At 30.5% G+C, this 12611-nt stretch overlaps 1 protein-coding gene across 4 annotated transcripts in view; it reads left to right on the forward strand.

The window, feature by feature from the left end:
• Positions 1 to 1524: 1524 nt before the first annotated feature.
• LOC130664063 (FH1/FH2 domain-containing protein 3) overlaps positions 1525 to 12611 on the forward strand; it is a 179971-nt gene continuing 168884 nt past the window's right edge. For 3 of the 4 annotated variants that reach the window (XR_008989292.1, XR_008989293.1, XM_057463749.1), the window contains exon 1: positions 1526 to 1645. Coding sequence is in view for 2 of the 4 variants with exons in the window: in XM_057463749.1 (XP_057319732.1) it covers positions 1628 to 1645 (18 nt within the window). In the remaining 2 variants the exon portion in view is untranslated. Of the gene's footprint in view, positions 1646 to 12611 lie in introns of all 4 variants that reach the window. The other variant, XM_057463758.1, reaches the window with a different exon arrangement.

The raw sequence follows: 12611 nt of genomic DNA on the forward strand, positions 1-12611 counted from the left end.
TGTGTGTGTTCCAATATGTGTGTGCGTGTGTGTGTGCGTATCAGCTGATCAGTAATGTAATACGCGAGTTTTTACTTTGATTTGATTTAGTGGAATCATTTTTTATTAATAATATTTTCAAAATTCCTTCCGGAGTGAAACTAATTCCGGAGGAATTAAATTGATAAAAAGTTATCTACTCCGCAGAAACTCCCCTTCGGTGTGAATTTCACTCCGAGGGGAGTGAATAATTAAAAATTCATTCACTCCGGATTTAATCCGCATTCACTCCGCGAATTTTTTACAGTGTAGTTACCCGACGTCTATTAATTTTTGAATTTTTTTCAATACAATAAATTTAAAAAAAAAGTATTTGAAAAAATGGCACCCACAGTTTTTTAAATTTTCTACATGTGCATTTTTTTTTGTAATTGATTTGTTGAAAAAAAATCCGAAAATTGCTGATTGTCTGTCAATTTTAGGATCATTATTTTTTTTAATTTTACAAAATGATATTTTTTAAAAATTATTTTTCAATTTTAAAATTTCACTTATACTAAAAAAATTCTATTTTTTTTTTACTTATCGTTTTAAAAATAATTTACTTGAATTAATAAATTAAAGAACTTACAAAAATTGAATTTATTAAAATAGTAAAAAAAAATTTTCAATCAACAAATTACTAATTATTAATTTTTTCAACTTTCATAAATTTGATTATTGCCATTTTCCATAACCAATTAATTCAAATAATTTGTCTATTGTTATCATAGTAAAAATAAAAAATTTCACTCATTAAAAATTTTAAATAAAACAAATAATTTTCCTTCAGTCCTCAGTCGAATTTTTATTTTTAAAAAACCGCTGTTATGCAAATAAGTAACTAAATTTAAAAAGAAAACGTAAAAAAAAAAAAAATTTTTTTTTAATGGCGACTAAAATATTTATTAAAATTTATTATTGTTATGGTTTAAATAAATTAATGGGTGTTTAGAAATAGTTCAAATTAAAACGAAAGTGAAAGAGCATAGAAATTAAAAGTACCAGAAGAAAGAGGAAGAGAGATTAAGCTATTCTTAAAATAGGGCTCTAAAGCTGCTGGCTATATAGTGTGTTTTGTGTATCGTATAACGCCTATACACACATACATACATCCCATTCGTATTCACACCACACATCTATCTATATCTATATATACATTAACACATTCACGTGTGAGTACATGCGTACGTGCTTAAAGCGTAAGCGAGGTAATATTATTATAGAATAAACGCTTTGAATAAAGACACAGACTTAAAATCAAGAATAAGTCTGAGAAAGACGTGTGTATTAGTAAGACCAGAGTCTGTCTCAGGCTCTGCCGTTGCTGCAGATACCGGGTTCTTCAGGGTCTCTGAGCTTCTGTTCCGTTAAAACTAAACGCCGCGACGCTCTTATAGTACGCGCATTATATCGACAAAATGTTTCTCAATCGCGCAGTTATTGCCGGTATATCGATCCAACTTACACCCAAATCGATATTTTGTCTTCACTAGTGCATAAAAAAAAGTTTCAAAAATAAATTAATTTAAAATAATGTTTATTAATTAATTATTTATTTAATTAAAAGTGGATTTTAGTGATTTTTTTTTTTACTTAATTTAAAATAATGTCATTTAGAAACTATGTAAGTATTAATTTTTAATGAAAAAACAATAGAATTTCAAATTTAAATTAAAGTAATCCCGTGAACTGAATTTAAAAATTAAAATTCAAATCTTGTAATCGACGATAATTTAAATTAATTAATTTACAAAGTTATTCCTCAGTAAATTAAGAGTAAGACCAATTAAATTAAGAAATCCAATAAAAAAAAATCAATTTATTTTAATTTCATTTTATTAGCAATTCTCAGTTTATTGACCAAAGACACTAAGGAGTAATCAACTATTCCTGTCTATTAATTTAATTGATTACAAATAACTCAACTGACACGTATCCCAGTTTCACAGCGTGATCTTAGTCAGCTAATTGATCCTTTCTGATCAACGTGTCCTGTGGGATCACCATCAATTAATCAAAACCACGTACGGCTTCAAAGCCAATAACATTTTGCATCCCCGGCCCAAATTGACAATAAAAAAATTAAATTGTGTCGTGAAAATTCTTATAAAGTATATTTATTTTGTTGTGTTTATCAATTCGCGTACCGTGAAGTGAACGTTGACGGGTTCGGGTGTTGAATAAAAACAAAAATAAAGTAAAAAAAAGGTTAACGAAGCGAAGCGAGGCATTTCGCCGGGTTATTAACCGTATTTACCCAGCAAACATTCTTCGACGATTCCCATCGTCTATACCGAAATATCTCAGCGAGGGCTATAAGATTCACCCCGACTAGCGACACAATTACTCTGTTATAAGTTCTGAAGTTGCTATTCTATATATATAGATATTTATATAAATGAGTTGATGTATTTCTGAGAGAGAAATAATGAATACACGAGTGAATATATTAGTAAGTAGACTGCATTTTAACGAGTAAAATAATGCGAAATTAGGTACAAACGTCTGAATAGATAAATTTGCTGGGCCTTTACCAGACGTCGCGTCAACTTGTCGCGTGTCTTAAGTTAACTTTTCAGCTAAACAACTAATCTATAGTACAATGCAAATTTTAAACTCTTATCACGTTTACTTCCTTGGGAACTGGGTACTGGGTACTGAGCTTTAAATAGTTTAGTTTTTGTATTATGTAAGTTCGAACATAGATAACGATTTTAGTTTGGGGAAAAAATAAAATAATTAACGAGCAAGTAGAAGAAGTGGAGAAAGTGGAAGATGGGAAGACCTTTTTCCTATTCATTTAAGTGTCGAATTTCTTCATTTAGTTACGATACGTGTCTTCCTTAAAGTCTGGGGACTATGTAGGTCAGCTGTAAGATTGTTATATATTTTAGTGATGGAATATCGAATTGGGACGGAGGCGATGATTTATATATTTCATTAGTTTATTTTTATATTTTTTAATTAGTTTTATTTTTATTTTTATTTTATGACTGAGTATTTTTAATACTTGGGAGTTTAAAATTTTCGATGTAGATTTTTTTTTTTCGAGTTTTTGGACGTAGTAGAGATAATACACAGAGAAAAATAAACCTTGAAAATTTATGTTTGAAATTGTAACCCGGAATCTGGGTGTCAATATACACTGTCATAAATTTCGGTGTAAAAAATGGACCCGGAGATCTTTACACGGCCGTGAAGTGTGAAATTCTCTCGGTGTAAATTTTCCATCCGTGTAATTTTTCCACGGTGTAATCTACTTTTTTTTACACCATTCCATGTTACTCGTAATTTTGATTAATGAGCAACAAACGATCATTGAATATTTTTAACTACTTAATCAATACACGGAAAAAAATGGTTGACAATAATTGTAGTTCAACTTCTAATTATTTATGTTACGTTCAATAACTAATGTCGTTTCAATCAGTAAAATTATGATTTTAATGTTTAAACTTCTATAATAAACAGTTAATCGTTGAAATATACAGCTTGACTATTTAAAATTACTACTTAAACCTTAAAAAACTACAAGACGTCAAAAAAATGCATCTGTTATTAACTTCTTACGTTCTACTCTATAATATTTACTAATATTCGGTCTAGGCGTGCTGTTGATGAGAATCTGAATATTATTTACTAATATTTTTTTTCCGTGTAACTACATTAATTTTATTTAGATATTAATAAGTTTTTTGAACATTTCAATATTTTTATGATTAATTTTCTTGATGCAAAATTATCATGAATTATTTATTTACACGTTTGGCGGTGTCAAAATTTTAAATTCACACCGCCTAAATTTAACACCGACTTTAATGTAATTTTCACACCAAAATTTTTACGCCGAGACACTTACACTACACCGGGTCCAAAAAATTTTTTACAGTGTAAGGAATTTTAAGATTCCAAACAATAAATTTTACTATACGTGTCATAAAATTTTGAAGTATAAGTTACCATTTTTAAAGTTCAAATATTAAATTTTCCTGTATAGACAATAAATTTTAATATTTATCCTATAATTATTTACGTTTTACTTATCAATAAAAGAAGTCTATTTAGAATATAGTATTTACTGATCACTTCATAATTATATTACTTGTCATTTTTCAAATTATATAGTTAATTTTTTTTCCATGTACTGTAAAAAATTTGCCTAGTGAACGCGAATTAAATCCGAAGTGACAGCGAAGCGGAAGATTGTAAATTTATTTAATCCCCTTGGAGTCAAATTTACTCCGAAGGGGAGTTTATTTTAATATTGAAGCTCCGGTTCGGAATGAGTGCGGATTTGAATAAAATCCAGATCACTCCGAAATCACTCCTCTGGAAAAACAAACTCTATATTTACTCCGTATGCGGAATGATTTTTTTTTACTCCGGATCTGAGAATGACGGAGTAAATTTGGATTTAAATAAAATCCGTAATCACTCTGAATTCACCCCCGATTTTACACAGTGTAGATTAGTTGACGTTAATTATTTTATTTGTTCAAGTTTTTTATTCATTTGAATCTGGCGGGATTTATAATTTAATTTCTTAGTGGGTTTATTTATAATTAACAAGCGCGTTGAGTAAATAAGTTAATTGGTATTGTGACTTAAAATGAATGAGAGATAAAATTTTGCATTATTCTTGAGAGAAAAATATGTGAAATGTATTTTTTTAATTTAATTATATTACGGAATTACGGATGAAAAATATGTAGAGAGATGATGGGATGAAATGGGAAATTAAAAAAATTTTTTTGCAATTCATGTAGACACGGAATAAAATTTTTGAAAAAAAATTATTAAAAAATATAAATGGTTTAGAATAATATTGAGTGATGGCATAAATCTGAGAAAATATATTTATAGTGAAGAATATAAAATATTACAGGGAAAAAAGAAAAAAAAAGAAAATCATCTCACGTCTATCAAAACAGAGGCGAACTATAAATTTCTTGATAGATTATAAGGCTGTCAGTAGCTGAGACACTAGAATCATCATTTATATTTATTATATATAGTGTTTTATATTTATTGTCGGTTTAGTAAATTCATAGCAAAAACGATTTATTTAAATTATAAAAACATATCAGAATAAAAAACTTTATGTTAATAAATCATGTACTTAGATTTTTCTTGTCAATTCTTCAAACATTTGTCCTAATTATTTTTTTTTTCTAAAATTTAATCAGTGTCCATTTCACTAAATCAAAACAAATGTGATAAAATTGCAATTAATTTCGATCACTCAAATATTATCTATATTATCCGGGTACATAGGACAGCAAATTTCGATGAAAATTATGATTATCATAAATTTTGTAGCAATACTGAACATTTGAGGTAAAACGAGCACTCAAAAAAAATTTTATAAAATAAAAAGTTCTTTTGACTACTCCATCATTCCCCGTAAAAAAAAAATTTTAAATTTTTGAAAAATAATTAAAAGTTCGATACACTAAAAAATTTGCAAAGTGAACGCGGATTAAATTTGGAGTGGATGCGTAGCGGATGACTGTTTATTTATTTAATCCCTTCGGCGTGAAATTTACTCCGTAGAGGATTTTATTTTAATATTAAAACTCCGAATCGGAGTGAATGCGGATTGAAATAAAATCCAGACCTCTCCGTTATTACTCCGCTGAAAAAACAAACTCTCTATTTACTCCGTATGCGGAGTGATTTTTTTTTAAACTCCGAAACTCAGAGTGACAGAGTGAATGCGAATTTAATCAAAATCTGTAATCACTCCGAATTCACTCCCGATTTTTTACAGTGTAAAAATAAATGATGTACGGCAATTAACATTTATATATAGATAAGTTATTTCCGTAGTTATCTTCTCATGGCTCGGTTTTCTTTAGATATATATGTCTAAACCTCAGGATATAACCTGAAAATCGATTTCTTCTCAAAGCAACATCGGATATCAAAGAAAATACACACATTTACCAATGTATATATATATATATATATATATATAAATTTATCTTCATCTCTTGGTTGAATCTTGCCCAGGAGAAATGTAAATAACTTGAGCGTTTCGTAGAGCAGAAGAAGATGTGACGTTGGTTGGTTCTACTGGTACTACAGCTATACCGCTACTGAGAAAGTTTCATCGGGGGATAGCAATTGAAGGGGATATGACACGATACGAGTAGGAAGACACACCAGACAAGAGTATATATCCTTGGTAGTGTGTATGCTCTACGTGTGTTACACCGTTATACTTTGTCGATACAAGTATATATATATATGTAGTGGTTGATGGTGTTGTGTGGACGTCAGGCGTTTCTTTTGATTGACTTTAACCCCAAAGGGGTCGGGTACGCCACAGAGAGTTACTCTACAAGGTATAGTTGTAGTCTAGGAGAGTAGCAGTAGCTTTCACCCACACCTTCATATACTACCGACACCTCCCTCACGTGCAAGACTAGATCCACGTCTACGGAACATTGCATTCATATTTAATGCATCGACGCTCGTGCAAGGGACTACATAATACCCTACTACGAGCTTCCGATTCGCTTTTCTCTCTCACATAACATTACATTACATGTCTTACTCCATTTCTCCCTTTCTACTTCTCGTTCTTATTCTCTCGCTCTTTCCATTTTTATTTATTTATTTATTGCTATTTTTTTTTTTTTACGTTATCCGACGTGTTTATAAAAGACTAAACAAAAAATACACCGCAAATATATAAGCTTACACGTAAGATTTTTTTTATTTCCTGCTGTATTTTTTATTAAAATGTTTTTTCTTTTTTTGATGAAACTTTTAAACACGGCTTGTATTAATAAATATTTTGTTTTTTATGATAGTTTTATTGGGATTAAAAAAAAAATATAAATTAATATATTGAAGTTTATTTAAACTTTTTGTCGTCTTTTCTATGGTATTTTTTTTAATCTTGCTTGTTTCTGTATGGATCAGGTTTAAAAGAGCAAAGAGAGTAAAAGTAAAAGACAGAATACGAGAGAGGGAGAGAGAGAGAGAGAGTTTGCTAGACTTAGTAGTGCAAAGTGTCGGAAGTTTTCCAATTACAAAGCTTAGCCGTCGAAACACCTCACGATTTTCTATTCTCACTTTGACAACTTGTAAAATAACCGTCTTCAAACTCAAACAGAGATAAGGATTCCCTGATACTGAATGGAATCAGCTGCCAGAGGTTTCTACCTCAGAATTTATCTCCATTTTGTTTCTTGTTCTTCCAATAGCTTTTATTGCCCAATAACTAATTATTTTCTAGACAAGTCAATTAAAAAACTATTCGTCTTACAAATGACCCATCGACTTTTTTTATTTTTTACAAACTCTAGTGTTTTTTAAAATTTTTTTGAGAGTAAAAGTTTTCGGAGTTGCTTGTTACTAACAATTAATCATTTGATTAAGCAAGTCTTAATTACACTGCAAAAAATCGGAGTAATTCTGGATTGTATTTAAATAAGAATTTACTCCGTCACTCGGAATTTCGAAGTTTAAAAAAAAATCACTCCGCATGCGGAATAAATATGGAGTTTGTTTTTCCAGTGGAGTGATTTCGGGTTAATTTAACTCCGAACCGGAGTTTCAATATTAAAATAGACTCCCCTTCGGAGTAAATTTTATTCCAAAGAGATTAAATAAATACACAGTCATCCGCTTCAAATTAACTCTGGATTTAATCCGCATTCACTCCGCAAATTTTTTTAGAGTGTATCATCCACACGGAAAAAATAGATAATACTGGTTACTGTTCTGCGCAGTAATCGACGAAAAGTAGGGGAAGCGGGGGGGGGGCAAAATGGGCCCCTTAAGAAAAAAATTTTCAAATCCTCAGTTTTTTTTACTTGTATTACTTTTTTTTACTCCCTTGCCAAGTATTTGACCTTAATTTGTTCTGTCCATTAAAAATAAAAAATTAAAAAATGTGGGGCAAAATGGGCCCCCCCTCAAAAAATTTTTATAATGCGAGTTTTTCAGCTTGTTTCACTTTTTTTTCTTCTGCTGAGTTTTTGGTGTTAATTTGCTGTATCTATGAAAATTAAAAAATTCTGAAAAGTTGGGAAAACGGGCCCCCAACAAAACTCAATGTATGTTTGTCGCTTGTTTTGTGTTTTGAAACTTTTTGCTGTGTGTTTAGTATAAAAAAGAGTTGATAGTGAAAATTTGGACCTTAAAATAACTTAATTTCATTACTTCATTGCTTATATTTTAATTATTTTCGATTATATAGAATAAATAGTTTTTGAAAAAAATTATAGTTAGTAATGCTGTTGAACTCGTGACCTAGTTTGCCCCTTATCATAAATCTTTAATCATATCTGTTAAAAAAATTTTAGGAACCCGGTTGGCTAAAAAATATTCGTAGGTTTTCAAAGTCTAGACAGCCCATTTTACCCCCTCCTCCCAACACTTTTCATGTTAAAAATTTTGAGGGGACTATTTTGCCTCAATGTCCCATTTTTCCCCTTCCCCGCCCAAACACTTTTCTAATAAAAACTTTGCGGGCCCATTTTGCCCCCTAATATTTCGAGGCATCTAAAATTTTAGGGGTCCGTTTTGCCCCCCCCCCTTTCCCCTATAGGGAAAAATACATTTTAATATGACTGATTCGTATTAGGATAGGAGTAAGTCGTTGCTTAAGACGGACTATTACTTTTTAAACAGTAACCAGTGCTGTACTGCACAGTTCATGAAACATATGACTGATAACTGTTTAAAAAGTAATAGTTCGTGTTAAGCAATGACTTACTCCCGTTATAATATGAATCAGTCATATTAAAATGTATTTTTCCCTATACTTTTCCTCGATTACTGCGCAGAACAGTAACCAGTATTATCTATTTCTCTGTGCAATGTCCGGAATAGGAGTTTTAAATTAAAAATGTTTATTAAATTTAGACAAAATATTTTTATCACAGAAAATTGACAAAATTCTATGATTAATTTTTTTTTAATTAAATTTCGTTGGATACAATTTAATTATTTACTCAGGAAACTGTTGATGTTTGAGCGTCCGGATATGTATAGAGTGTTCAAATAATTATTTTAAAGTTTACATCCGAAGATTATTAATTTCTGTTTATTTTGGAAGCAAGCTCATTACTGCCGGATAATTAGTTTAGGTTTGATGATGATAAAATTAGTCCATAAATTTAGTTAATCGATCTTTCTCCCTTCCGGTCCGTTTTTAGTTTATATAAAACAAAAATACGTATTAGTTCGTGGGTTCGAAAAATTCTACGTCTGTTATTTGATTAGCTGTCAATATTTTTATAGACGATTTTTTTTTAAATTACAAGAATTTTCAATAGAATAATTTTTGACATAAATTTATTTACAAATCAAAAAAAAAAATTTTTCTCCTCGACGGGCGGAAAGCGTCAACTTTCGTCCCGCTGTGCAAAACGAAGTTGCCGCTTTCCGCTTCCGTCGAGGAGAAAAATAGCATACACTCCTCGGGAAGTAAACAAGAAAGCCTCAGATCACATGTTTGTTGACCTCGGCTTCGCCTCGGCCAACAATTACATGTGATCTGAGACATTTCTTACTTTACTTCCCTCGATGTGTAATATACTATTTCTCCTCGACGGGCGGAAAGCGTCAACTTTCGTCCCGCTGTGCAAAACGAAGTTGCCGCTTTCCGCCTCCGTCGAGGAGAAAAATAGCATACACTCCTCGGGAAGTAAATAAGAAAGCCTCAGATCACATGTTTGTTGACCTCGGCTTCGCCTCGGCCAACAATTACATGTGATCTGAGACATTTCTTACTTTACTTCCCTCAGTGTGTAATATACTATTACAAGTATTGAAAGTCTGCAGTAACTGTTGCGTCGTAACACAATATTTTTTTAACATTGAAAAATATTTAAATGTTTTTATCTAGAAAAATTTTTTTAAAATGAAAAAAAAAAACTAAATAAATAAATTGTTGTCTTTTTAAAAAGTAGCGGACCCTTAATAAAAAAATAATTAAATTTTCTTAACAGTAGAATTTTTACACCTTAAAATAATAAAAATGAGTACCAAGTTCTGTTTAATTATAAAATAAAGTCGTGACTCTTGATTATAATTTCCAATATAATTAAAAATTTCAAAATTTTGTTCTCGTAATTAAAAAATTTTTTTTTAATTTAATTCATTATGAATAAAGCTGACAAAAATGTATATATACACATATGGAAATAATAATATAAAACTGCAAAATGAAAAAAATAAATTAAAATTAAAATCCTCCCGTAGATTGTTGGCTGCCGCGAGATAAATTAAAAAATAAAGACCTTTTTAAAACAAAAATCTAAAAGTAAAATTGAGTAAATTAATTAAATCTCCATTGATATTTATATTTATATTATTCCGTAGTGTTTATCTTAGTACGTAATGCTGGTGTATTGATATAAAGAGTTAAAAAAAAAAAATTTGGCTCGGTACCAAAGTCCAAACTATATAAAATAACTCTTGGCCAGTGTACCGATGAGAATTGTTGAAACAGTATAATGCCTGCTTTTATCGTGTAAACAGTAGCGTATTCTCTCGCGTGCAGATCAACTGACAAATACATTGCAAATAGATCTCCATCAGTTCATCCATTAAATGAAAAAAAAAAAAAAAAAAAGCAAAAAACTTTTAGAAACATGCATAATTTATTTACACGGACATCCATCATTTGTCCAAACAACAAAATCATTTCAGCTATTTTTATAATTTTTTTTTTTATTTAAAATTATTATTATTACATTTGTATCTCAGGAATATGAAATTGATAAAAATAATAATGTGGATATCTCGGAAAAGGAAATGCATGGAAAGAAGTAAGAAAATATATATCGGACGTATTTCTCGATGAGTGCACTCGGTGTTGGAGATGGAAATGGGACTGCTGTACTACTGCTGTAGTTTAGGAATAGGGAGTTTGGATGTATGTGGTGAAGCAAATGTGGCTGAGAGCCGTCGACGGAGAAGCCATCATCATCCCCAGGCTCTGGAAACCACTGTCGGACTTGCGGCAACGAATGCAGAGCTTCAAGTTTCTCTCTTTACCTCTTTGTCCTCTTTACCTCGTCCACTTACTCTAGTTCACTATACAGTCCACATATACATCCACATATATAAATGTATAGATTGTAGAGTTACATAGAAACTTGCTCTCATCGTCTAGTCGTTGAATCGATCCATGCGGCTCGCCGAAGTTGTCCCACGAGATCCTGAAAATAACCCAATGGCTTAACTTAATTTTACCATATAATCTTTACAACTATTTTCTTAAATGTTTCTTACACTAATGTGATTATCTCTAGCCTTACCACATCATAAATAAATCATAAAAATTTTACATTTTTGAATTGTGATACTGAAGTTAGTCGACGTCTATTAATTTTTAGATTTTTTTAAAAACGACAAATTTAAAAAAAAAATATTCAAAATAATTACACTTATAGTTTTTTCAATTTTCTACATGTGCATATTTTTAGTTTTTTTTTTTTTGTAATATAGGGTAGGAGCACCAGCACCCAGCCCCTAACCAGGAGCCAGCCAGTCATATACTTTAACATTGGTTCAAAATATATATAGATATAATTTAACATGAAGTGGCTGGCTATTGGTTTGGGGTTGGGTACTGACTGGTGCTTTTTTTTACCCTACTTGTTGAAAAAAAAAAACAGAAAATTGCTGATTGTCTGTTAACTTCAGGATCATTTTTAATTGAGCTTCGGGATTAAAAGTGTGATTTTTTTTGTAATATTCAAAACCGGACTAAATATGTCCTCTAAAAATTTGAAATTCAAAAATCAACAAAAGTTTTAAAAAATAATTTTGAGCCGATTTTGCCTTTTTCAAATTTTATTTTATAAAAAATTTAAGGAGACTTATTTTTCTCTCTTCAACGGCACAATTATCAGAATGGAATAAAAAAATTTAGTTGATTATATTTTTGATACAGTTATTAATAACCAGAATATTTCGAGAAACTGATAATAAGAATTGATTGGCGTTAAAAAAGTGAAATGATATAAATATTGACACTAATTTTTTGTTATCAATTTTATTTCCGATCATCCGATTTATCAGTCGTTTTTTACAACCGCTTAACTATAAAATTCCCGATCAATCCAGCCATTTATTCTCAATCTCCAATAACGCAAACAAGCGAAGAAAAAAATACGTGATTCAAAAATAATGAATTGGCGCTTTGTGACTATTATTTCACATGTGATGTGCCTCGGGTGTTTACTTAACGCGGGAATGAATGAAAGACTCAACTTCTATCTTTCAATCCACTGGCGCCTAAACATTTTCACCGCCAACACAGTCCACACATCCACACACTCTACTCACTTACTTTTACTCTCTTACACACTTAAATCAATGCATGCATACAGTCAAGTTTAAAACTAAAATCTATGTAACAAAGCTAATGTGTAATGTGTACACAGTAGTAAAGTTTCGTAAAGTTGGCAAGACTACTAGATGGCTGCACTACTTACTCCCTATACACTTTACTTACTTACTGAATCGATGTAGTAAAAGCGATAATAGATATCGTAACAGATTATTCTGCTTGGCAACCCCTTAACTTATACATTTCATTTTTTTAATTTTACTACGGATTA

Source organism: Microplitis mediator, chromosome 1 (genome assembly GCF_029852145.1).
Source record: "Microplitis mediator isolate UGA2020A chromosome 1, iyMicMedi2.1, whole genome shotgun sequence".
Lineage (NCBI taxonomy): Eukaryota > Metazoa > Arthropoda > Insecta > Hymenoptera > Braconidae > Microplitis > Microplitis mediator.